This window comes from Echiichthys vipera, assembly GCF_963691815.1.
Source record: "Echiichthys vipera genome assembly, chromosome: 15".
Classification (NCBI taxonomy): domain Eukaryota; kingdom Metazoa; phylum Chordata; class Actinopteri; order Perciformes; family Trachinidae; genus Echiichthys; species Echiichthys vipera.
In genome coordinates this window covers 8,930,075-8,957,765 of record NC_139840.1, presented here as the reverse complement: position 1 = coordinate 8,957,765, position 27,691 = coordinate 8,930,075, and the positions used below count along the sequence as shown (strand labels likewise).

Sequence of the window (27,691 nt, the reverse complement as noted above, 5' to 3'; positions counted from 1 at the left end):
AATAGAAAACAAGTAATACATCTTTTGTATTGCGTAGTCATGAAAATATCTGTTTTATACAAAAATTAAATACAGTTATATGATACAACTTTTTCCCCTCTCATACAGGTGACCTCCAGCATGACTACAAAGCCTCTGAAAAAGAAAAAGCACTAGATTGGTACTTGTGGGGCTTGATAATAATACATGTGCAACATTTGGCAAAACAACAGACACCCTTCAGCAAAGTAAAATCACCAGTCACCAAAGCACAAGGAGAAGAAGGTGGAGGAAAAAGGGGAAGAGTGAGGAATGGAGAGAAGAATGTAGCAAGTAAGGAATGAGGCAGTGAGGAAAGATGTTTTAAGATGTCCCCGTCCACATATTTTTTTAATGACTTCAGATGATACTTAGAAATCATGTGTCTAGTTTTATACAGTTTGCTCTCAGAGTGTTGGTAGCTCTATCTGACTCTCCAGTCTGGTATTTAACGATGTATCAGCCAATGACATATTCACAAAATTAGGGCTCCAACCACTTCCTCTGTGACACTATAATACAGCAGTGACTCCACCAAGCCTTTCAGAAATTCATCCAGCGTTCAGTATAACAGATCAGTGCACAACCTGCTGCACTAGTAACAATGTCACCCAACACTGTAGCCTTGGATATACAAAAGAATTGCTTATATATGCTGAGCACAGTGTCCACACATCCTTTCTCTTTTATGTCCTTAAGGTTGAGAGTTCAGTCTCAACATATGTGGACTTAGGGTTTTGGTTGAGGATGGGAGGCCGTTCAGGTCTCTCAGCAAAGGGAAACAATCAATAGCGGGAGCACGGCAAGGGCGAGAGCGAGCTGGCGGCTGATGGGGGGATGATGGAATGAGGCCTGTCCAGACAATTGGTCATCACACTCCCCAGGGCCCTGGCAGCGAGCTCTCTCACACAGGACGCCAGTGAAGCCAGGGGAACAATGGCAGCGCTGATGGTGGTGGCAAGTGCCACCGTTCTGACAGCGCAGCATCGCGTTGTCACACACCCGAGCTGTGGAGACAAAGTAAAAAGGGCAGGGGAGACAGAAAGGGGTGATTAATAGATCACTCAGTGATAGGGCGGCAGAGAACATCAACAGGCAAGTTCACAGGGCACAAGCTGCCTCTTCTTGTCCCGTCTGCGTCGCTCTGTATCCTTAGAGCACAGCTGACACATTAGGGTGGGTGAAACCAAGGACTTTTGGGGGGAGTGCATAGATGACAAGGAGGCTGGTAACCCAGGCACATAGGCTACTGTATGAAGACTAGAATGCAGCCTATAGGGAAAATCCTTTTCATGAACGACTGTTTATGACAAAAGAACACAGAGAGACATTTTATGGGTTCATGGCTATTTTTAGGAGCACCAAAGGGACTTAAGAGCAAATAATCCCGGCATAACAAAGGAGCAAACAAACCATGCAGTGATGAGGTGAAATGAGTGATTAGTGAATCAAAGGATGCCAGAGTATTGTGAAACAGCCCCTCTGTGCACAACAGGAAAATTCCATTTTGCTTCCCTCTGGCACAACGATACTACAAGAACAAAAAGAGGAGAAGTCATGGGATACATACCTGGCTCCACCTGCACCATCACACACACTACCTTTGATATGCAAATAAGCATTTGCAGTAATTCGCCAATTGTTGTCATTTTCTTCTTTATGCTTAATCTTACACGAAACAATACAACCCTGTTGAAAATGAATGAAATGAAATGAATGTAACAATGAAAATGATGTTATATCCAGAACTGCATTTTTCTAGTGGCGCAAACAATTTCTTTGTTTTGATATAGATTGATTAGGACTACATAAGCCAATATTTTCATTTCCAGACAAAAACTCACAACTTAATTATCCCAGGAAGCCCGTCTGCTGGCAGAGGTGAAATCCTGGAAGAGGTAATATTTGCCAAGAGATTTCAGTGTAATTGGATATCTCTTCTTGCATAAATAGTAATCACATTTTGGGTTTTCAGTAATGTGGCTCATGCATCAGAATAAACTCAACAAATAATCATTGCTCCTGCCAAAACTGGTTAAAAAGGCATTGGTATTGCATTTAACTTGATAATATTCCCACCCCCCTCACACCGACACAGCTGCTGTCATGCATCTTAAATGGAAATTCCACCTGTGAAGGACCTGTAGAGTTTTTTTTTTAATCATAAATACAGGATTTTCAATACGTTTGTGATGAGGTGCTGAAAATTACTATTTTGGTATGAAGGGGCACTTCCCTTGCCCCTTCTGCCTCTACTTATAAAAAACCCTGAGTAGTATGGTGTGACAGCCTTGTTATGTACAACCGTTTTTATGTATTTATAGACAGATTGATAATGAAGAGCAAACATAGTAGCTCTTCCAGTCAGTCAAACTCCTTACTTAAAATGCAGCAGGTCTTGGGCTGAGTTACATGATAGATTTCTTCTTGTATGATTGTCGAACACTGGTGCTACAAAATAATGAGTCTGGCAAGAAGCCACTGCTGGTTGATTCAGGGACAGACAGCAAAACCTGACATTTACGAATGATGTTTCAGATAGATTACCATTTTTCGTCCACAAAACTTGGATCGATGCTGGAAATAGGACATCATAATCTATATACTTTATACTTAGAAGAAACACACAAACAGACACCAAACAGGCTGCTGTTCACCCCCCCCCCCCCACACACACACACACAGTATTAGGTCTACGTATTACCTATCCACCTATATATTTTACGATTACCTGTTGATAATAATAACAATGACTGGAACAAATTACTGTACGTAAAATTGACTCCGTATCCTCACCTCTACAGACATTTTAGGGACTTTCAGCTCTTTGTTAATCATGGTTACCTAGGCTCCTAGACAAACTTAATTTTCTCACTATGGAATCGGCAGGAATCAAGCACATCTCCCCTGCAGTTTGGTTAAGCTGCCACTTACCAGCCAATCAAAAAAAACGGCAGTGATAGAATGTAACTCTTACCTATGCTGTTAACGTGCCATGTATTTACTTTATACGTAGGGGGCTTAGCAAAACCTTAACTGCTCATATTAGTTATAATTGGCAGAAAATAAATCAGACAGGTTCTGGTTGTTGTACCAGAAAAGTTTGCCTCCATGATCATGCAATGTATTTGTCCTCGTTCCACTGCTGACCACCACCACCTATGTATTTTAGGGGTTATATTTGACATTGGTTATATGTGACACCCATGCTTCCATCAAGAAATATTAGTAAACTGAAATCTGTATTTTCAGCTGCTGAACGTGATAGATTGATTGATTGATAGATACCTATATACTGTTACACATTTCCCTACTGTAGTATGTCTGTTCTTTATTGTCGAGATAAAAAAGACGGTCTCACATTATGCTTTGTTCAACTCTCTTCAGTGACTGCCTGTTGCTCCTTTATACGCTTGGGTCAAATATGTTAAATTTGCTGTCTGTCTGTCCCTTGCACCCACCTTAAGACTTGTGGTGATCAAGCCTTAGTGTCCGTAGCTCCTAACTGTTGGTCTGTGGTTTCTTTTAGAGGGCAGATAATGACATATCCTTTTTAGACAGGCGTTTAGTTGACCTGTATGCACCAGGTCTACAGTTTTTATTACTCATTCATTATGTATTGTGTTCTTTCTACGATGGCCTTCTTCTATCATGCCCTTGTAAAGGACTTTGTGACTTATGTCTGTGAAAAGCACTATACAGACTAAATTTACTGACTTGTTTTGTTGTTCTTCTGCCCTGCAACTTTACTGATTTAGTTCACTGTCCCTCTCTCTTAACGTTATTTTTGGCAGCAGCACGCAGCTGTTTTAATGGCCAACAAACGAACACCTTATAGCGCAAAAGTGTCTGTACTTGACTTTGCATGCATGGAATGAATTGCGGAGTGCTGCTGCCCTGTCCTCGGTGGGTTCAAACATTAATGGCCTTCTGGCTACACCCCAATCAGTCATCGTTTTCTAGCTAATGGAAAACACCTGCTTTGTGTGTTTTGGCAAAAATTACCATGGGATCAGCTGAATCTCCATTGTTTAGACTACACATTAACTTTGTTTCCTGTGGCCAAAGGATAATCCCTGTGTCCTCCAGCAGACCCTCAGGACCATTGGCCATTTTAAAAGCATTTGTAGCCCAATTAGTTTGCTGATGCCAAGGCTTAAGCCTGCTGTGTCTTTGTGGAGCCACAAGGCCCTGCTGTCATGACAAAATTAGTCAATTATTCTGAGACGCTCATAAAAACAAATCTCACAATAGTGAGTGAAATGATAAAAAATTACTATATCTCATAGATAAGGTGAACCTGTCAGTGAAACTATCTCTGTCTGAACAACACAGTGAGATTTACTTGGAATATATTGGTGTCAACAATAAGATATATTTACACATGCATAGTACTCCTCAATATAACTAATTTAAAGTCCCTCTCCGGACACATTTTAAAGTATGTAAAATGCTATAAATTTTGTTATAAAAAAATCCATAGAGAAGAGGATGGAAGCACATCTACTTTTTCTTTTACACACGTTAAGTTGGGAATCGTCTTGTGACTATATTCTCGCATCTATCCAAGGTTGACCGGTGAAAGAGCAGCGTGCATCAAGCTGGCTAGACGCATCGGAAAGATTCATCTGTAGGCCTACATGTTTGAGCATCACACCAGATCAGACTGGAGGCGGTGGGGCAGCTGTCTCACAGAGCCCTCTCGCAAACCTCCTTTTTTTCTACCCCCCTGTGACTTCAACTGCTGCAGCCTAAACAGACAAGCCTCATTCAAAATGGATGGGATGACTTGTGTTTGTCTGACTACCTGAATTGGTCTGAATGAGGTCTTAGACAGTCATCGATTTATGGTTTAGTGACGTACCTAATTTAGCTTGCCTTGGGTATGTTTGAATCTAAGACTTCAGGGAAGTGCACATCCACTGTCATACTGGTGACCAAAAAACCACGCCCCTCAAAACCAAACTATTATTCACCTCAGTAGTAATGATGTGTCTGGAAAAAGGGGTGCTTAACATCATTCTTCCAATCATTGGACCACAATTGGACTCCTACTAGTTCGCCAATAAAGCCAGAAGGGGTACTTAAGATGTGACATGCCTCCTACTAGAATCACCTGGTAACCATTCAGCACCACCAGATGATCGGGAAACTCCACCACCTCAATGTACCCTCACTTCTCATCCATTGGGTACCCAGCTTTCTCAGTGACAGACCACAAATAGTGAGAGTGGGCACTGTAATATCCTCAACCTTCGTCATCAACAGCGTAGCCCCACAAGGTTTTGTCCCTAGTCCCTTTGTGTTCACCCTGTACACCAATGACTGTATCAGTCCCTCACCTAGCACCACATATTGCAAATACTCGGATGACACTGCCATACTCGCACTCCTTAATGACAATAACTGTGTTTGACTGTTTCTGTTATACTGAACTGAAAGCTATCAGGACCCCATCTCCCTCTTCACATAATGGTGCTAGAACAATTACAAAATAACTGTTAATTAACACCTCAAGCACCCCCAGTACAGTCCACAACTCCATCCACAGGCCCACCTGTATTAATAATGAAACTCTTGAGAGGGTGGAGTGCTTCAGATATGTCTGACTGACTCTGGACAATATGTCTTTCTTTCTGTCCTAGCAGTCAGTGCTCTCTGGGCTGTCTGTGTGTTTCTTACAGCCTCTAAAATAAAACGATTTATTACGTTTAATAAACTGATGGATTTAAAATGTTGATTAGCTGGGCACACTGGATGTAAATCTCTCAGTAAATAACCATTAATTATTTAACCTAGCCAAAGTATAAATAGTAGTTTTATATTTGAAAATAATAAACATTAAGCTTTCAGAGCCATACAGCTGCATATGTTTTATTTGACTATTTTAAGACATAGAGCTGCAGCCACATCCTACTGGTCTATGTTTACTCTGAAATTTAAAGTATATTTAATAATATTGTGAGGACTGGACTAGTGTTTTATTATTTAATACAATTTCTTATTTATGTTAATATTCACTTATCTTGAGATGCTATAGAACATATTCTATTCAATGAATATTGTTTGTTTGTACCATTTTCTGTTCTGTGTGGGTTTATTTATTTTTAGACGGATAGAGAAAACTGAAGGACCCCTGAGCAGAATTTTGCTTAGGGCCACATGAAGGTCAGGACCAGCTCTGCCTTTGTGATATCTGTCACTCTTGCTGGCAGCAACAGAGAGGCTAAGCACCAGTGTATTTTTTCAGAGACATATGTGCACCTCACACCTCTTTCAAATGTGTGACATTTTAGCAGTATAACTGTTATGACAGATCCATCCTTGGGCCTTGGTGTTGCACGATGGAACATGGATGGAAAAGATCAGACAAAAAGCTGTTTAATTTTGCTGCGTGAGTGACTGGAAGCATGAAGCAATTGAAAGGTGTGTTTTTTTTAATAGGATTGTATCACATTCTGTAACACACTACTGATGATACTGAAATATTGGATATAGTGTTCCTTCTATTGTGACTTCTTTAGATGATCTCACAGTCTGTTTATGTCTTAAACATACACAGTTCTCCAACTCTCATCTCGGTGAGCTTGCGGTGTCCTCAGATACTGTATATCTGAGTACACTCTGCAACTGTCAATCTCTGAGAAACAGCTATTTTGTGGAAGATCTATATTGTGTATGTGGTACAAATAAGATATTTTGAATAGCCAACTTTTAAAATAGAAACTGAGTTATAAGGTTCCTCCCTTTTCTTTTTCGCCAAACAGACCCCACCGAGACAGCAGCACCTCCATTTAAATACTTTTAGTCATTTATACTATAGTATATACTGTATGATAACAATAGTATGAGTTAGTCTGATTTAAAAAAAAAGCATTTATAGCTATAGATTCACCGATGCAATTAACTATAACTGAAGACAGTTTTTAGATACACGATCTTCTAATTATATGCTCTGAGACAGTATAGTGTTGTTTCAATTACACTGGATCGATATCTTTTTTCCATGGTGTCAGTGTAAGCTGAAACCCACATTCAGCCATGCCTCCTGTTATCATATTAACATGAAGGCTTCGTCATTAGTCATGATTCGAGACTCTGAAGTTCAATATAAGATGTCAGCTGCATAGTAGCACTTGACAGTGGTAGGGATACAGTACTGCATCGGAAGACAGCTACATAAAAGGAATAGTTGAGTGAAGATACCACCACCAGCCTTATAGCTTAGTTTAGCACAGAGTGGAACCATGCTAATTTAGCTTTGCTAAAAAATATGTGCATATGTACCAAAAAGTCTTACTAATGTACATGTTGAACCGTGTTTGTTTAAAGGAGCTGTACTTGCAATACTAAAAAAAATGTGGTCGGATTGTCTCCACACGGCTCTTACAGACCATTTCCCAACTTGTTGGGTGTCTGATACAGATGCACAAGGCACTCACATGCACTCATATGCACGTGTTGCCAGAATAGCTATCAAAACAAACATCAGGGAAATTTAGATTACAACACACAGAGATAGTGACACCATTCCTCCACTATATCCTTTCATAGCAAATGTGTTTGATGTTTTAGAAATATTCTGAATGAAGATTACTTTAATATGTACCCAAACAGAAACAAGGTTTGGTTTTATGGCCAGTTACATCCTTTAACTAGCCAATTTCTTAGAACAGTATCTGCATGCAGTGACTTCCTGAAGTCTCAGTTGGTTTCGTCACAGCCATTTTTGTGTCATGAAATACAGCATGTCACAGGATACAACATATTTATTAGTGATCTTTAAATCTGAACAGAGGTGGCTAACCGTTTCTTCCAAACATGCAGGAAGTGTGCCGGTCTTTGAAGCTAATTTGACTTGCAAATGGTAAAATGATAACCTCTGTCTCGGTCTCGTGACGTCAACGGTCCATTAGATGACGAATGATATGTCTATACATCTGTGAATACTTTTTTGTGAGTGTCACAACCCCTGTAAAATGAATCCTGTTAATATAAGAATTTGACCCATTTAGAAAGTTTACAAGAGCCGCATGATTAAATCATTTAATCCCCATTCAAGTTAGCCAAAACGATAAACAGGAGGTAGCCAGCTCGGCTGAGAGTCTCAAGTGCGCCTGAACTATTGGCCCAACACTGAACAAGTATGTATGCTGTAGTTGAACTTCTTTAGCTCCATGCGCCACTGAGCAACTCCCAGGAATGAACGGAGCACCACCTAGAATGCTGTTTGCAGTTCTCTTATTACATCCATGGTTTGCACCTGCATCCAGGCTTTTCTAAACTAGGCGAGAAAGCAAACACACACATTTCCAAAAATATCTAATTATCCCTCTAAAATATTGCTACTTTTTAAGATAACTTAAATATACTAACAGAATATCCATTATTAAAGTTCACTTGAGCAAGACACCTAACCCCCAACTGCTCGGGGCTAAAGCAGAGTTATTTGTAATCCACTCCAGTGCAGTTACTGGTTTTGTTTTCGGCTCTGACTGCGGCAAACACTGGATTCTTTTTACAGGTGCATCTTTGCATAATCAGCTCTGTGAGTCCAGAGAAGAAGGAAACATCCTCTTTTGAATTTGGAAATCCTTTCCTCTTTGAAAAAAAAAAAAAATCTCTATTGGCTTTGAGAGCAGTGGTGCAGATGCAACTTAACACTCACTACACAGGATATCTGGGCCTGAGGATTAGCTGGAGATAGCTGGAGATCAATCTACATAAACCCCCCTGGAGCCTCTTCTCTCCTTTCCTCTCCTTCTCCTCTTTCTGTTTCTTTTCCTTGTGAACATGGCAGAAAGGGTGCACCCCCAGAGAGGCATTCTGGGTAATTAAAAAGAGGGCATAATCAAAGGCTTTAGGAAGCTGTAGACTTGGTGATCATGAAGCATGTGGTCCATTCCCTACAGAGTTCTCACAACAAAGGTCGGCCTTGTAAGGACCAGCGTGTGTTTGTGTGCATGGAGGATGAAAGCCTCTTGGCTTTGGGAGAACAACCTATTGCAGACATCCATAGCATACTCTGCATTACACTTTTTTTTTTACAGGTCGCTAATCAATAAGCAATCAGTTCTTTCAATGTATTTTTCATGTCATGCTGAAGTTACAAAGCCTATAAGCCTACCTTGGTTACGATTTGCAACACCAAGAGATGAAGCATTTGCTCGATCTGTGTAAAAATGGGAGAAGTTATATATTACACTGAGTTGTCATATAATTCATGCTGTTATGTAGTTAAAGCACAGGGACAGCATGCATAGATTCCTGTGTGTGTGTTTTTTTTGTTTTTTTTACAGTAATCTGTAAATTATCTGAGCTGATTTGCCTCAGAATTATATGAAAGTTTCTGTCATGTTTTGGAGTAGTAAATGGACTAATTTAGATAAATGTGCATGCAGCTTAAATGAGTGAATCTTCCACAAGACAAAGGCAGACACACGTACAAATGGTAGCCGTTTTTGTCATCCAGTATGAGAAGTCGCCTTCAGGCATAAACATGCATAAGGATGCATAAGCCATGTTTTCATAAAAAAAGTTTTCTTTTCTCTGGCTTTGGGCAAATATCTGCCTGTGCACTTAGAGCAAATATTCTAGTGTTGGAGGGAAAGAATGATTCTCAGTGGTATCTCAAACATGCAGGACTTCTACAATAGGCTGGTTTTATGAAATCATTGAAAGTCAGTAACTTTCTAAGAAAAATATGTTGTTTTCAAATTTGCTGAAATTGTCACTATATCCTGGCAGCACAATGAGACAGACAATCTTTAAAAATTAATGTATCTCTACCTCCATCTTCTGCTCCCAGAGCCTTCTCTATCTGCTCCCAGAGCCTTCTCTGTCTGCTCCTAATGACATCTGTAAGATTCCACTGAGCCCGACCTACAACAACCACTCAGAGCCAAGTCTCTGACGCAGTGTCAATGACTGCTCGCGAACTCAGATCAACCTGTGAAACTAGGCAACACTGATCAAATACGAATCCAGATTCTGTTCCTGTATTGGATATTTCTTGCATAAAGTGCTGCATCAGAGATTGCTCTGCTCTGATTGGTTGGTCAGTGGAGTCCGGTGGAATGGTAAGGTAAAGCGACATGACTTTTTCACGTATCGTCTTTCTCATTTTGCTGTCAGGTATAGCGAGAGTTTCAATAAATATAAACAAAAAACGGTTGTTGTTTTTTTGCAGAAAGTTACCTACTTCAGCTTTAATCCTAAACAATACTAGTGTTTCTGCAAGTTTTAGCTCATTGACTATATGTAGTAAACTTCATATTAATGCTGACTATTTTGCAAACCATGCTGCAGTGTTTTATGGTATTTACGCTCTTAAAACAATGGATTCCTGGAGAATTGGAAACATCTCAGGCTTCCACTATTTGAAAATGAAAAAAGCCTCTTATCAGTCCTCATTCACTGTTTGCACATTTACTGATGATATGTAATACACTGTAATTCAAATGTAATCCACATATTTACTTAAGAAATTACATACAAGTCGCCGTTTCAAAGTGTTTTAAAAGAATGTAATAGTTCGGGAGATATCAAACACACCAGTTTCTGTCATATTTTCTGAAATATCATTCAAACATTCGTAAGATATCGTACTTGTGATGTGTAAAGTTTACATTGCTCCATGGTCATTGATTTTAATACTACATGGAACAATATGGAAAACATTGGTTTCCAGTAAATTCCAAGAAAGGCAGAGGACAACATTTTCAAAATATTAAACAGTAAAGCATGGTTTGCAAAACTGTAAGCAGAAATGTTAATCATGTATGATTTGTAATAAAACAGTAGACCATTTTTAACATTTAAAACAAGATAGACATTTTGTCAGTTGGATGAGAAAATTGTTTAAGATGCAGCTTCTTTTATTTCAAAAGAACATTTGTCATTTCTAAAAAAGCATTGGAGGAAAATTATTTTTTCTCACCATGCATTGGTTCATTTACATTAATAAAAGTAGGATATGCAGATACAATTCTACATCAATGCCTTGTTAGGATGGATTTTTTTTCCACTGTGGAAAACATTCTGATGAATGATAATGGCAATTCAGAGCACACTTTCTCACACCAACATCATCAGTCAAACAAGAGTTAGTCATCACTGAGGGAGGAAACCATTAGTCAGCATGCCAATTTAAAAAGCTTGATCAACTTACGCACTGGTCCATGATTACTGGGGATACCTGCAGAGAGAGCAAAGAAACAGTCTTTCATGAAAAGTATGGACTATGGAAAGGCAAGTCACCAAACTGCAAAAGAAAACATTATTGTTTGCCTTGAATTAATTCAAAGCCTACCAGCAACTTTCAAATTGGTCTCCACTGTGTCCGCTGCTAAACAGCGACTATGGCTCCGCAGAGAGCCTGAGAAATGTCCAACATCTGCCTACTTCTGATAATAACAGGTCTAGAAATGACTACAATCAACACGTTGAAGCTTGTTTTCATTTTATCATTTTAATTTAGTTTGCTTTCTTTTTCTACTAATGGCTTGTCTTAAACTATCATCTTTGAATCAACATATCTCTGAATCAAACCAGTTAAAATTGCATCTTCAAATAGTTCAGTTTGATGTCGTCTTCTCTTATTGTCAGGTGAGTGCGATTTCCAGTATATATGAAACGGAGATAAATCCATTCAAAGACAGTGAAGAATAACAAAAAAGCTTTCAAAAGTTACCCTTTGACTGATTGTAAATTGAGTATTTAAATTAAGTATGTCTCTAAACATCAAAACAGGCCCGTACTGTGAGCTGGAGCTGACTTTGGCAACCCTTTCGCAGCCTTCGTCTGAAAGATCTGTGTTATCAGTATCTGGCTGTGGATTCACCATCTTTGTGTTACGTTTATGTAATCAGCAGGGAAATCCTACCCCACAATTAGTGCAATCTGTGATCATTTTCTCATGCTTTATCACATTGTCCTTCTGTGATTATGTTTCAACAGAGTTTTCATATTCTGCGCACCCCATTCGTCACTTCATTACCAGTTTGGGGCTGTCACAACAACTGTCAGCAAGTGCACAACAGTACAGCAGCAAGAAAAGCACAGATTTTATGCTCCAATTTGCAAGCAAGCAAGCAATTTCTAACCAATAGTTGTTCTGTGTGAGAAATAAAGGGCAAACAGTACTGCCCTTTGAAGCCAGAGCACATTTTACATTCTGATCAAACTCTAAGCCCCAACCTCTCTTAACCTGTGAACCTGCTTTGGAACACAAGATGAGTTGACGCTCCTTGCAAAGTGGACTGTCAACAAAATTCTCAAAGTGATTCCTCTTCTGCTCCACAGGCAACTTACGGATTTTTCTCCCCCTTATTTTAGGGAAGCCTTGGATTTGAATCACTCTCAGTCATTCTCTGCTACTGACAGCTATGGCCCATAGCAACACAGGGCTCCATTTTGGGTTCTAATTTATTAGATGAAGGGTTGCGTATGTCCATATATCCGCATGTACAGGGATTTGAATATGTAATAGACCTCGTCCTGTTTCTACCTGTAAGATAAATGACTTCCATGATTAAAGAGGAAGACTTGATGACAGATGAAAGCTATTAAACCATAATTACATTTTGCACGTTCAGCAAATTTATCTTGTTACGAGGCCTGTATGTTTAATATCCTCATAGGAAATATGAGCTTCACATAATGGATAAAGGCATGTTACGGGACCTGGGCTTTACTTATGAGAGGAATAAGAATAATTCAAGAAAAAAAGTGTGTTCATTCAACACCTGGGGGACCAATATAGTTACGTCACTTCAATGTGCAACATTATTGCATTTTATACCACTGCCAAACAAGTGCTAATATTGCTTTTGATATGGCTAGACCTTTGTTTCATCAGTTCAGTGCAGATGCGGCCAAGTGTTGGATTTTTTAATAACGGCCTGTCAATCTGACAGTGAGCACCACATTGCAGGGAGACTCATAACACAGAAGAGGTGCAGCGGTAAATCTAGCAATATCTTCTTTGAGTCCACAAATGTTGGCTAAAACAAACTCCCACTCACAATAAATATGTGTATGCACGCACGCACGCGTGGACGCATAACACACATACGACTCATGACACGACAAATGACTGTGTAATCATTCAATTCCTCGTCAACAAATAGCCCAAAGAAGAGCAAGAAAAAGCTCCGTTACTGCACAAACGTACTCGCACTAAATCAGGGGATCAATAGCAATATCACTTCTCAGTACAGATCTAATCATAGCACCATGTATGAGAATTCAAGTCAGATAATCAAACTGAAAATCTGAAAAACCTGCTGTCAATCCCAGCAGACTGCTGCCATGTGAGTCCATGTGAGACTGCAAGGCGAAATCAGTGTGAATAGAGGACCAGAGGGCTAGATCTTCCACCATCTGGCCTCGCCTGGCCGTCCACCACCACATCCCTGAGTGGCTATATTAGATTTATTGAGGCAATGAGCCCCCTGCCTCAGGCATGGGATTTGATAAATGTGACTCAACTCCTGTCCAAGATTATAATGGGGATAATGCAAAAGAGCACCTTCTGCCTCAGAGATATCATGTGACCAGGCAGAAAAATATCCAGCAGTAGTAGTTGTAATGGAGTTGAGGTAGGAATACTAAATTCCATGTTACAGAACTAAAAGGAAGTTATATTCACTTACCACAGAAGGAATAAAACACACCAATTATCAAGTCCCTACAAAACAAACCTAACATATTCAAATGTTCATATCTAAATAACAAAATAGGTCAATTATCAGCACTGCCTTCCAAAATGAAGAATGAATGTAACTATTCTAAAAACTCTTATCAGGGTTTTTTATCAACCCCCCGTGGGGAGTATAGCTTACGTTTAGACAACTAAACTACCTGTTAGTTGCTACCTGACAGAATAATCTTAGGTCAGCGTCTGTCTGCTTATAATCCTTTAGAAGAGCTTCCAACTGTCTAACTGAAAACCCTGTACCTATTTAAAAACTTGAACATTGGATGTGGAGGGATAAATAGGCCATAATGATCAATGAGGAGTCAGATAAAGACCAAGAAGTCCACTCACATCCAACAAAATACAGGTGTTACAATCTATACAAAAAATGACAGAAATAACTGGAGTTTCTGGTGAGGTCGGAGATCAGCCAGGCTGTGCTATACACAGCCACTGGTTAAATCCATGCAAATGAAGCTTGGCAAAAATTCACTTCATTTGACAAGACATTTTGCGAGTCGAATGATGTCTTACCACTTTCATCTTTTGCTTCTGTGTTAGTACAGCCATAATTAACATGATAAAAAAACGATTTGTCAGAGTTTGAACAAACTGCAGAGGTGTAATTTTTTTATTACAATGCAAAGTGTAAGCATCTTTGTACTGTAGGTAAATTGCGATATTCACATCCTAAATGACAACAAACTATTTTATTTAGCAGTAACTGTATTAAGAACATTTAGAAGTGTGTGGCCCAGAAGCAAAGAGGTTATGTGATAAGGAAGTGCAACAATCTCTCAAAGGCAAAGAGTAAAACTTAAAAGTTACGATACCAGTGTCTACTGAAACCAGGCTGCGAATGTTGTGTTACTACCATATACTGTAAATAAAGATGGACGACGTGTCCCAACTTCCTCCCACTATACAAACGTGAAGCCAAAATATCCCAGAAACGGATGCCCCTATGCTGTAATTTTGGAGCCAGAGTGTGGTCCACTGATTTTACCCAGTTTTTATAGCATCAAATAACTCACTTATTAAAATGACCCATGACAGAACTACAAACCATATTGCAATGATAGTGATGATTGTGTGTGTCTATCTTTATATACAGTCTATGTATATTACCACTGGCATCACTCAGTACTGAACATTAGAAATACTGATATACTTACATATATTAGCTGTTCCTTTTGGTATAGGGAGGTAGGAACCCACACTCCAGGCTCTTCCGTGGTAGTGCCTCTTACAGCGGCTGCAGTCTGGCCCTGTGGTGTTGTGTTCACACTCACAGCCCAGCTTCCCCTTGTCAAACACACAGCTGTTGGCATGCAGGTTACACTTGCACCTGAGACAGAGAGATAGCAACAAAAGACAGACACATGAATAGGCATCATTCTGCAGCCATTGAATCAATACCCTTTGGAGGTAATGCACAAAGTCTGCCCTTGCTGTGGTGTGTATTTGTGCTTTTTAAATTTTTTGACAGGGGTAAATGGAAATCCTGTTAGCTTATCTGACTTGGATCGTTTCTCCACAAAGCATCATTATTCTCTCCTTTACAAAAAAACAAGGCCTCGTTTGTTGCTGCCTCTGTGGAGAGAACAGTGATACAAATAAGGTCACTTTTGCCACTCTAAGAGCTAAATGAAAGGCACTCTATTAAGATTTGCTAATTGAGCACAAAACACAGATCTGACAGAGAGATGATAACATAAAGAGAAGCCACGTAGCCTTAGAATTCTTTGTTTTTTTTCTTCAAAGCTACCGAGTTATTTGGCAAGGGAGCCTTCAGTTAGGAAATACTACCGGTCAACAAAGCTGCTTTATTAGACTGTGGCAGAGCTGACAGATGCTCCTGACCATAGAGGAGAGAAGGCCTGACGACTTTCAAAACTCAACCAAATCCACCCTCTCTTTTAACCGAATGGAACAAGCGCACTTATAATTCCAGGCTCGTGGAGAAAAAAAACAAGCTGGTTGTGTGTTTCTAACAACCTGAATGAGCAGGGGGTGAATGATATGCTCTCACAACATAATATTTTTTATTGTAGTGACCGTTGTGTTTACTCCCAGTGAAGAGCTCTCTCAGAGGCAGAACAGGCTGTGTTTGTTATCACATGAAATATTACAGCTTCATATTGCATGTGTATTCCAAATATAATTCTCCGTATTTGATTTTACTCCTAAGAGGGTGAAATGTTACAACTAGTGACCTCAGCATATTGGACGATTGGGGGGTTGATACAGAAACAGTTGTAGGGTCGGTGTGTTATTGGTTGGATCTGACACACTAGCCATCCCCAGAGGTTTGGACGGCTCATGGTTTCACATCATGCCTATGTTTGTTTTTACAAAGTGCTTCCGAAGGAAGATTTCTCCCATTTGAGAGTGAGGAGCTCGTTTATCTGTTGCCTACATCATCGACAGTGAACATGAGACTGAGGAATGACAGCAGCAGTCACTAATACATCCATTCTAATTGACTTCCTGGCCTTACTGTGACATCTCACATTAATGATAGATAGCTGCGGGAAACAGTAGCTTGTTCTGAATAGCAGATAAGTAGCAGTAAAAAGTCAGTGAATAAGGTATGAAGTGTGCATGTGGATGTGTGGAAACAATGCTTTATGGGTAGCACTTTATTTGAATCCCATTATATAGCATTTGTAAGCATCATACAAATACTTATTAAAAGGTGCTTGATTAGGGTTTTAAATTGTTCGAACATGTGAATATTAAAATGTATTAAAATGATGTGATTAAATGATATCCTTAAAACACTACTACTACTTACTACAATTTTAGAATGATTACTTACTAAATGATTATTGCCAAATGGCATATTAGTTCATTGGGAATGTAAGTTAAAAAAAAGCAATCTGGTACTACTAGCAACTAATCATGGCTCAAATTACATAAACTCCCTAAAATCTTTTGGGATCATGTGGGGATTCCTGTAAGCCTTACAGACGACGACCATGCAAACCTTTAAGTTCAAATGAGAAAAAAAAAATTGTCATTTGCAGTTACATGGATTGCTACAGCAACATTAAGGTTGAGAATCAACTTCTTAAGTTTATCTGTAAAAGAAAATCACAATCTTTCCTCGGGTTAAGTGCTGTCTCACAACATTAGCTGCCATAATGGATGTGATTGAATACCAGCTCACATTCACAGCAACTAAATGCTAGTGCCTCTCGCCCTGCATTCCCCGTAGTCCTTAACTTTTTAATCAATTAAAATCCCTCCTCCATAAAATTAATGACTGGGTGTAGCTCTTCTCCCATGCAGACAGCAGCAGCTCCCTGAAGTCAAGAGCGATGAGATTTGACCTTCCATTTAATTAAAAACCAGCCAAATCTGGATCATCATGCCCAACCGGTGCACGTAGCACGCTGATAGAGTAGGGGATGTGCACTCGGGGGAGCTCTGGGATGTGATGCTTTTGCCCCTGGCATTGTCATATTGAAATCAGGGAGTTTTTCTGGCCCTTGTTTTGGCCACAAAAAGGAAAAGATACCCTGTATGTCCAGTCTTTTCAACCAGCACCATTACCAAGGCACGTACAGTTTTAATGACCCTTTATCCAGTTTACAGCCCAATGGCAATTATCCAAACAAGTGTTCTCTTAGGAGACATTGGAGATCACCAAGTGGCTTTGTGCTTCCCTCATCCATTGCAATTATTCAGCTGGGGGTCAAAAATGTTTTTAGAAAAGACAAGATTAACACTTATGGATTTCTGTTATTGTTCAGATGCCGCCGAAGGTTCCACGGTGTTCTGATGTGGAGTTGGAGTGTTTACTGCAGATTTAGTCTGATGAAAATATTCAAAAACAGTTGGACAACAAAAAATCTCAGAGGGATGATGAGGTATAAGCAAGAAGCATTTGAGCTGAGGCCCAGATCATTTCAGGTAATTTGAGAGCAAGCTGGACTGGGTGTTGGGGAGAAGGGGGGGGGGGGGGGGGGTAGGTAATCACGCTAAAGCATGGTACGGATCATCTGGCCAAGTGTGAGTGCGTGCTAAGTGACTAATGGGAATAACATTTTTGAGAGTGTTATTAGAAGTGTCTGACTAAATAAGGGAAAGATGGTGAGTCTCATTCTGAAATCTCGTGAGAGGTGGTGGAAACATTAGTGAGAGTGAGAGAGAGAGGACTGTCGAGGAGAGTTTGTTGTGTTGAAATACAGAAAGAGCAGCTCAGTATTATCTAAAAGATTTTCGATAAAAACAATAGTTTGTGTTTGAATGTTTCCGAATTGTGCTACAAATGGATGCTAATGCTTGTAGACCATTGGGTCGGCAGTGACCATTTTGATCCAGATGGCTACTGTCAGCTTACCTTGCACAGCAACTGAATTCAGGAAAATCTAAAGTGAGCCGACCAATCAGTCCCCCATCTCCCCTCAACTGCGACCAGGGGGTGACAATGATGCCAGAGGCAACCGCTGATGTTAGCAAATGCAATAGCATCATTATTACCAGAACTGGAGAGTTTTTCTCCATTGAGAGAAGAGAACTGCAATGAAGGTTTTTCTTGATGGAAAATCTATTTTTCTCTCTTCTAACTGACTTCAGCGAGAGTTTGATAGACACATGGTACATCCAATCATCTGCTAGGTATGTTTTGAAAGCACTCATCCTTTCCAAATTAGTTTCCAATGGCTCCTTCCCAGATGATTCTGTGAAACAAACCATCTGACGAGTGAGGTTAACTGCCAGCCAAAGAGGAAAAGAAATCCTACCAAAACACATTTTCCTCAAGAAAAATGCAGTTCCGAGAGTGGAGCGCTAGAGACACAGCAGAGGTACTGTTTTTAGCTAAAGTTACTTTGTTGATCTGGCATCAGTACTCATAAAAGCATGGCAGGGTAACAGCAACTACTCCATCTTTTAATAATGTTGTTAGATTGTCAACAAACTGAGCCAGTGTCAGTGGCAAAAACAATCACTTTTAGTAGCCTTTCAGTGACAGTGACTGTTGCCTAGTGTGATTACATAGCAGTCTGGTTCACGGCTACACTACAAGCTGCAGCACTCAATTCCAAATGAATTCCCAGTTTTTTTCTTTATGTTGTCAACAGTTGTTATTGGGACTATTTCTTTGATATAAAGTAGTTTGAAAACTGTTCACAGTGAGGTCAGTATTTGTGCAGAGTAACCAGTTTCCTCTTTTGAATTTGATCAATTTCTCGATCCTGTTAACTTCACAAATTAAATTAGCTTAACCATCTTTCAACTGGTGTGGGGGGAATAAATATCAATGACCGATATCTCAAAATCAAATAAAATGTGGGGTTATCCCCATTCTAGGTATCTTTATTTGTATTTTGAATGGACCAAAGCTTTAACATTCAACAGGGTAGACTTAAGGCTTCATCTACTTATAGGTAAATTACCTTTTAATCTTTACAAAATGAAAATGCATGACAATGTTCTGGATGTGATTTGTGCTACACCTGGTGAATAATGTGATACAGATTGTGGAGTAAATTGTAACGTGTGAATGGGCATGCTTAATGTAAAAAAGAACAAACCTCTACAGTGAAGTAAAGGTGAGGTGAGGGGCTAGTTTATGTTGATATTCTGGGGTAGACAGAAGCAGTGCCCTGTGTGTGCTACCTAACCTTGGCTTCTCCTGACTGCTTGGCACTGTGTTGACAGGCTCACTATGTCTAACACAAGTGTTCTGCCTTGTGACAGCTCCTACTGTAGAATCTCTGATTCAAGACAAGAGAGGAGCGGAGCACAGAACTCGTTAAATAGGAACCTCAAAGTAGAAGCGTCTTAACTGACAGTCTAAGAAAACTTTCTTCGCTCGTTTTTTTTTTTAAGTTTAACCTTTCAGCATCTTTCAAGAAAAATCTTATTATGTCACTGATATCTTGAAATGAAGTGTCATCTTTTAAATTTTAAAATTAATATTATTATATTTGCCACATTTACAGACATCAAACATTTAATGGAATAAACTGCAATTCTGACAAACTGTAATAGTCTTTGTCAACGTGAAGTTTGCAACCTTGAGCTAATTGGAGAGTAAAATATATCTTCCATTTGTTGCATTACCTCTGAGACAAATTCACTGTTGATAATATACTGACAGTCAAGTAACCACCAACGACTGTCACTCTAACGACTTGGAGCTCAAAGGGTTCCAGTGACACCATCGACCTTGTGAGAGGTTAAATACCTGGATCTCCACACCAGTTAGTTGGACCAGACCCAGCCTGGTCAGATGCGTACATGAACTAATGAAGCCTCTTGGATGAGAGGTGAAACATCTTCCTAGACAAATAACCAAGTCCAGTTGCTTTTGACTCAAATTGCTTTGGAGATAAGTCAGTGCCAAGGAATAACAATGTTGGAACAAAGAGAAATCACAGAATCACAGTCTAAAAGTCTATAGAACAGATAGTGAATGGAGCAGAAGTCAAGTTATAAGTGATAAGTGATGTCTTGTTAACTGGTGCTATCCAGTAGAGACATCATTATTTGAAAATCTGCATGAAAAATATTGGGAGGGATTTGGCTTTGAAACCGATAATAAGGTGGATTGATTTAGGCTGAGATCTTCCCTTCAGATTTTATTACATGCTCTACAGAATTCCAGCCACAACATCTTATTCTCATTAAGAACTTGTATTAGTTTTACAAAATATTCTATTAAATGCTGTGAAATGGCGACCGATATGTGACTGCGACGGTTGCATTTAGGAAACAAAAGGTAAGTTTAGGATTGGAAAAAGCCTCCTCTCCACACAGATTGTTAAGCACTGTTATACTATATCACCTGATTTCCTCCTTCACTCAGGATGAACTTTTACTGCAATAAATATGTGGATTAAATCTGAATGACAGTGCATTAGTTTTCGTGGATACATGTACGAACAGAGAATGAGGACAGCTGTTTCCACTTATGTCCCTTATTAGATCTCTCAAGACAGTGTAGGTGTGTACAAACTGTGCTTGAGTGACATGGTAAATGGATTGCTTTTATCCAAAGTGCTTGCCACTGTGAGTGGAATACTTCAATAGATCGGGACAATTGTTAATACTATTAATAACACCTATGCTTTTCCTACTTTGACCAGACAAAATTACTTTTGTAAAAATGCCTATTGATGGATTGACTTTAGTGAACTTGCAGAATTCCCAGTGTATCTCTGCCCACTTGAGGTCTAATTATAGCTTTTCTCAATTGCTTTATCACATTGCCCAAAAAGAGTTCTCAACACTAAAGATGCATTCGCCAAAACACTTAATACATGCAACAAAAGACGACTGTAACACACCCAAAACCTTTAATTCATTCGTCAAAATTAAGTTAGTGTCAATAAATAAGTCACTGGCACCAACTGCTCTTTGAAGGGTGTGAGGAATATACATTTTGATAAATGTTTCAGTGGAACAGTTTTGACATCTTGGTTATATATAACTATTCAGTGTAGCAGATCCTAAATGCACACGGACGTGTAGTCCTTGAAATGTCATTGAAACAATAGGTACAGTATACGTGACCTAGATGCCCTACAACAGTTTACTTTTCAATCAATACTCCCACTGTATATGTCTTTTTACCTGCACATCACCACACCAGTGCTTTTGAGGTCAGGTCTGCATTTTTCACACCTACTCATGTCTTCTCTGCTATTACATGCCAATAATTGCTGTTTCATCTTGTTCCCTACTGAAGCCCAGAATAGGTGATACATCTTTGTATTATTATTATTTTTTTTTTTTGATATTTTATTTCTATTAAGAAAATCATACAATTCGACTTGAAGTAAATTCAAATAAATATAAATATTCCATGTGTATTTGGTTTTGTTGATAACCAATGATGAGCAATTAATTCATGTTTGCTTTCATTAGTCAATCAAACGCTTCAGCCCACCTCCCAACCATCCACTGACCCTGGTCACGGCAGTGAAGAAACTTCACTAAACGCTTAGCTAAACAATGGAGGAACTCATTTTGAAATAAATGTTGTGTTTCCATGTGTTAATTCATACTTTTTAACTTTCCAGTTTGGGCTTGAGGGCATTTTCCAAGCTAATAGCCAATTCATTGCACTGGTCAGGTTTTTTTTAAGTTGATTCCTCTTGAGACGTTCCAACTTCAGAAATCTCAGAGCCATCAGGGGATATTTCAGAAACTCAAGAGAGATTTCAGAGATTCCAGAGAATATCTTTTCCAGCACTGGATGGCGAGCCCAGCCCACAAGGAACATAATCTGTTGCCTGCAGTAAGAAGACTGAACTAAAGAACACCTACGTCCTGTGCGGTTAGTTGATTGAACTACACACATATACAGCTCCAGCGACACACATACATAACATTCTTCATAGGTCCCACATTCGGTTGGCCTTTTCACAGCGTTAAATATAATTAAATATTTACCATATTTTGTAAGATATCATACAAATTGTTGTGCATACGTTTCTGTAGGGTATCATATGAACCAGTTGGTGCGAACACGTTGCTCTGTGCTGTTACTAAATTCTTCTGAATGTGGTCCAATCCTCACAGTAACCTTTATTGTTCATTTCTCACACTGTACTTGGTAACACATACTGCTTACACTTTGATTCAACTTGGGTTCTCTCTCTTTTGATTCTCTTTAATAACCTATCTTGCACCTGTGGTAGTGTATGGATCCTGAAGCTCACAGAGCCAGGCCTTACACTAATGAAGAGTATGTATGTTTGTACATGGTTCCCTACTTCTATGAAGATAAGGAACATGGCATAGTATTTGCTGTCATCCTACAAAATGTTTTCTGTCAAAAAAAAGAGACTTCTCCAAAGATCATTGCCCTGACCCTGCAAATGTGTATGGTGACATTACTTATTAAGTATTGTATAAAATGGTCGTACAGTATTTATTTTTTTCCATTAGAGATCTAACCCATGACCGCAAGTCTGACTGCTAAGACTGACTGAGCAAACAAGCCTCCCTCAGCTTTATATCTGACCTGTTCCCTCACACAAGTTGCCCATGGTCAGGACCTGTAATGCACCTCCATGCTGTATAAATACATACTGAGGCTTCCTAAAACTTTCCTCGACAAGACGCTTTGAGAGGCTCACACATCCTGACCAGTGACAGGTATGGTGAGATCAAGGCTGTTGGATAAAACTTTTGCCTTGCCTAGAGTTTTAGACGAATACCAATGTATTACCTGGACGAATCAGAATAACCCACCAACATTTACAGGCAAAGAGAGGCTCGGTGATGTCTTTTACATGAGAGGAAGGAATGCTGTGATACATGTGAGTTGCAAGATGACCAAAATGAAATGAAAAATCAGGAAGTTGGTGCTGTTTTCATTATGTTTATTCGTTGTATGACCCTCCAGCTAAACAAAAATGAAGAATAATGGTTATCAGTATTCAGCTTGAATACTGGTCCGGTGCTATGAGCACTCAGAACTTCTGGAAAAGGAGGTTTGAACCCTTTCTGTTTGCCATTGCATTTCATCAAATCCGATGTGCGACTATTCACTCATACTGTAGCTTGCACTGAAGTGTAGTTTTCTATTCAATCTTTTTTACTTTACTTTATATTTTTATTTATCCTATCTTGTTACCTTAATGCTTAATGAAGGCGAAGAACTTTCTTTGTCTTATCTTAATGCCTTAACAGTCTACAATTAAAAATCTAACACGCTGTTTATTTTAAGGCTGTTCCAACATTTTTTTTTTATCTCAATATATTAACAAACAAATAACATAGAAACAATACAAAAGAATACAAACATATATTTTAATGTGTGGTTAAGGTTTCAGAATTTAACTGAATGAATCAATGTGAATGTTGGAAGCTCTGTGGTCCTGGTTTTGAAAAGTTCTATACGAATGGACTGGATACTTTCCTGTGGGAAAAGTTGGAAGGAAAAATTTGTTGTTTATAATTTTAAAGAAGGCCCTAAAGATAAGAGGGAAGCCTCAGCAATAATTGGAGAAGAGAACAAGGCAAATATAGCTGACATAATGAGTTTGACAACTTTACTTTACATTGACTCCTTTTGTATTTTGGATGGCATTGAACACTTTCATGAGGAGAGGAGGGGAGTCACAGAGTCACCTCATTACAGCAGGCTGTGTCACCGTGAAATTGAAGAGTCCGATTAGGCTTGTTTTTTTGTCGCTCTGTGCTGTGGCCAATTTTGTCATTCTTCGGGGTGTAATGTAATACATCTCAAGCAAATTGTTTGCGTCGCCCATCGAAATATAAAGTAGCCGCGCCAGGGCTCCCCAAATTGTTGGAGAAATATTAGGAATGGATCACAAGTTAATTCCCCCTGGTTCAATTTTCTGCCGAGGCGAAATGAAATTTGAATTTACGTGGCTTGGACCACTGCCACTGAAAGCCTATGATTTGTTTCAATGACAGGGCCTATTATTGCGGTTGTGCATTGATGTAGGCATACAGTATGGTAATGTCTACCCACCTCAGCCCTAGGAGGGCTGTCTCATTCATGTGATGTAAGCCACTGAGACAAGGAGGAAGCCATGAAGAAATCAGTAATGGGAAGACATATTAATATGGAAATCAGAGGGCGTGTGTGTGTGTGTGTGTGTGTGTGTGTTTGTGTGTGTGTGTGTCTGTGTGTGTGTATGTGTGTAAGCATGCAAGTGGTGCTTACTGCCTGCCCTCACCAACTACATTGTGAAGGGTGAAAATACAAATCAAAAGGCTATTTTCAGAAAAGAAGTGTAAATACTTTAATGTAATAAAAAAACACTATTTGACACTGCATTACTCTAGTGAAAAAAGACACACACACACACACACAAACACACACACACACACACACACACACATCTCTATTTGAACTTGAACTTGTGAAGCCTCAACAACCTTGTCTGTTCCATTAAAGCTTGATCATACAACACATGAAACCAAAAGACATGCTGATGATTTTACTATCCATGGCTGCTGGCCCACCAGAGACAGCTTATGTTGATGTACTTTCTCTCCATATATTATTTACAAAGAAAGCCTGGGCCTTAATGAGCTCTAATTAAACGCTGGAGAGTGGAATATGACTGGCAGAAAACATTGCAGCATGTGACAGACATCTGGTAGAAGATAAGTGAGCAGGCGTTGGCATAGCTGGAGAATGACTTACGGTGGTAGCGGAGTAACGCTGGGGGTCGTGTAAACCTGCACTTGAAACCTGACTTTCAAACTCTGTCAATCAAGCTGGCTACAGCTGTCATGGTTCACAGGGCACGGGCTTAGAGGATTGGATGCGTGCGCGTGTGGATATACTGTATGTGAGAGGCTGGATAAGAGCCAGAGAGTTTGTGTGCATATTTGGATGTGTGCAGTGTGTGTTGACTGAGGTGGTTCTGTGAATGGCAAGACTGCAGTGCAGCCATTTAAAGGCAGAATTCAGTCCAGTACTAAAACAATAGTGTCCTGTATTTGATAGGCTTGCCTGTGGTTACTCAGTCAGTCATAAACATTAAATGTATCTTGTAGCTCTTCTAAATAATGGATAATGCAAGATATCCTCTCAAGTAAACTGTTATGTTGGATCTCTGCTCTAATGAGCTATTTAGAGGTCTCTGAAATGTTGGACTCAACTTGGAGATAGTTACAGGTGTAACTGAAGATGCAACAGATGCAATATCTTCTTGTCACCTATAGAGGTTGATTAAGGTAAAAGATAGTTTAAGAAGTAAGAGAAGAGAGAACTACACGTATTATATTATTATACATTAATTAATCACCTTATTAAGTATTAATTTGGCTAATTAATTATTCCTTGTTAAAAAGGGAGGCACTACTTCCGTATAGACAGGTAATGTGGACTAAGCCTGATGGAAACCTAGTCAGCTGCAAGAATTAAAAGAAGAGGATCAGGTTTAACGTCACCACATTTCTGTAACTTTGGTAGTCTTGATCATAGAACGGCCAGAGACCTTTCAAACAACACAAATTTCTTTACAGATGAACAAAATATGCATTATAACAGTTTATACCTCCTATAATAGTTTTATTTAAGAACATTAAAAATGTGAGTCTTTGTCTCCTTATCTGATAAGAAGGTCTGTGGGTTGATCAGAGTCATAAAAGTGTTGAAGGTTTCAGTGAGTTGTTCTTGGTCGAAAGGAATGTTTGGGGAGTTGGGTTGGAGAGTCGATGGTGCAATAAAAGTTCCCCTGAGAAAGTCTTTTCTCCATTAGTTGACAGTTTAATTTAAATTTTTGACACTGTCTGTTCGTCTTACATAAATTAGTCTTACATGGTTCTTCATTTAATGACCTTGACGTCATTTTGTTCACTCTTCAGTGCATTTTATCTTCCCCTAAAAGGTCAAAGACAGACAGTTCTGATAGGCATAGGAATTTTTGATCAGACTGGCATTAGGGGCATCATCACAAATTATGTCCCCATTCTTTGATGATGACATATAAGGGCAATGTTTCCTACAAAAGCACCTTACTATAATGTGATACTTGATCATGTAGTATATTCTGCTAACTGGACATGATCTAAAATGCAAAAGGTGGATCAACAATTGAACTTTGGCAATGGCAGATTAAAAAAAAACAGCACACTTTGACAGTCTTTACAAGACCGACATGAAAAGAAAGAGCATCCATTTGAGGCAGCAAACATCCCAAAAGGCACAGAAACAGAAATTTGTCAACTATGAGGGTGAATCTGTGTTCAAAAAGCTTTGAATGTTAAAATACGGAGGGAAGAGGAGATTGAAATTGCTACATGGACCACGAAAACCTTGTGGCTCAACTCTATTTTTACGCGGCTCAACTTTTTTTCTACCTACACACCGACATGTTTCAACAGGTAAAAACTTAACGATTAGAATCTGTTTTAAAATGATGAGGGTACATACGTCATTGTACCAGAAGGTTATGTGAGGCAGAAGAGCTTCCAAACCTGAAGAACCAACTGAATTATCACTTGGCAAAACTCAATATACACAAAGGGAACCTGGCACCAGCCACATGCTACTGACGGAGTAGGAGCTAAAAAAACCCTGCTGCGCCCGAACTACGTATGCTGTTTGTCTATTCCCAATGTGTTATGCTGGGGTGGCATGAAGTATTTGCATAGTTTCACACACTAACACACACATAACATTTATTTACCATTTCTGTCTAGACTACACATTAGCTACCCATTTTTTTTTCAGAATTGATAGAAATGATTTAAAAAATTATAAAACAAGTCCTCCAAAATACCACATTGAGACACCCAGCACTTGAGGAACACCATAGAAAAAGCCATACTGATTATTTTTTTCACAGTGATTTGGAATGAAAAACTTTTGACATTTTTCGAGATTTCGATTGGATGGATGAGACTGTGGTTATTCGAGAGGTCACCACAGGTCATTTTATACAGTGAAGTCATGTTTAAAAAGAAAAGTGTTTTTTCTACAGTGAAATAGCTACTATGGAGATTAACATCATCAAACATAGAATCCACAAAAGTCTGTGCTTTCAAGTCAGACCCAATTGATCCATTCCACCACCATATGTTTAAGGAATGCAAAAATATTCACATACACCATATTAGAATAACACATTTTTAAGTTTGTCACCCCAAACTGTCTGGGATTATCATAAAGTGGGTATGTCTGTAAATGGGAGACTTGTGGGTACCCAAAGAATCCATTTATGTTGTAGTAAGAGGTCAAGGGACCTCTTTGAAAAGGGCCATACCAGTTTTTCCCTCGCCAAATTTTTGTCTCCCTAACAAGCTAGTGTGACATGGCTGGAACCAATGGATTCCCACCTAGTTTAATATGCTACCGACATCTTCACTTCGCTTTAATATGGAAGTTTCTTAAATTCAGTTAACGGCTGAGATCGACCGCCTGTTCTTACTAGAATGGCACCTTGGTTGACCATCAGATATTAGGGGTGGTGGGTGCCACCCCAGGTCACCTCCTAGAAAGTCCTTGTGGGTTAAAAACCCAGCTAC

General features: G+C 39.3%; 1 protein-coding gene across 1 annotated transcript in view; it reads right to left on the bottom strand.

The window, feature by feature from the left end:
* Window positions 1-786: 786 nt before the first annotated feature.
* Window positions 787-27,691, bottom strand: part of LOC310957293 (netrin-G1-like) — a gene marked incomplete at its 3' end in the record, with an annotated part of 61,269 nt that continues 34,364 nt past the window's right edge. Inside the window, exons 3-6 of the mRNA XM_083927790.1 lie at window positions 14,893-15,065; window positions 11,189-11,215; window positions 9,146-9,190; window positions 787-1,025 (exon numbers count right to left, since the gene is read on the bottom strand). Coding sequence (XP_083783916.1) covers window positions 787-1,025; window positions 9,146-9,190; window positions 11,189-11,215; window positions 14,893-15,065 — 484 coding nt within the window. The remainder of the gene's footprint in view (window positions 1,026-9,145; window positions 9,191-11,188; window positions 11,216-14,892; window positions 15,066-27,691) is intronic.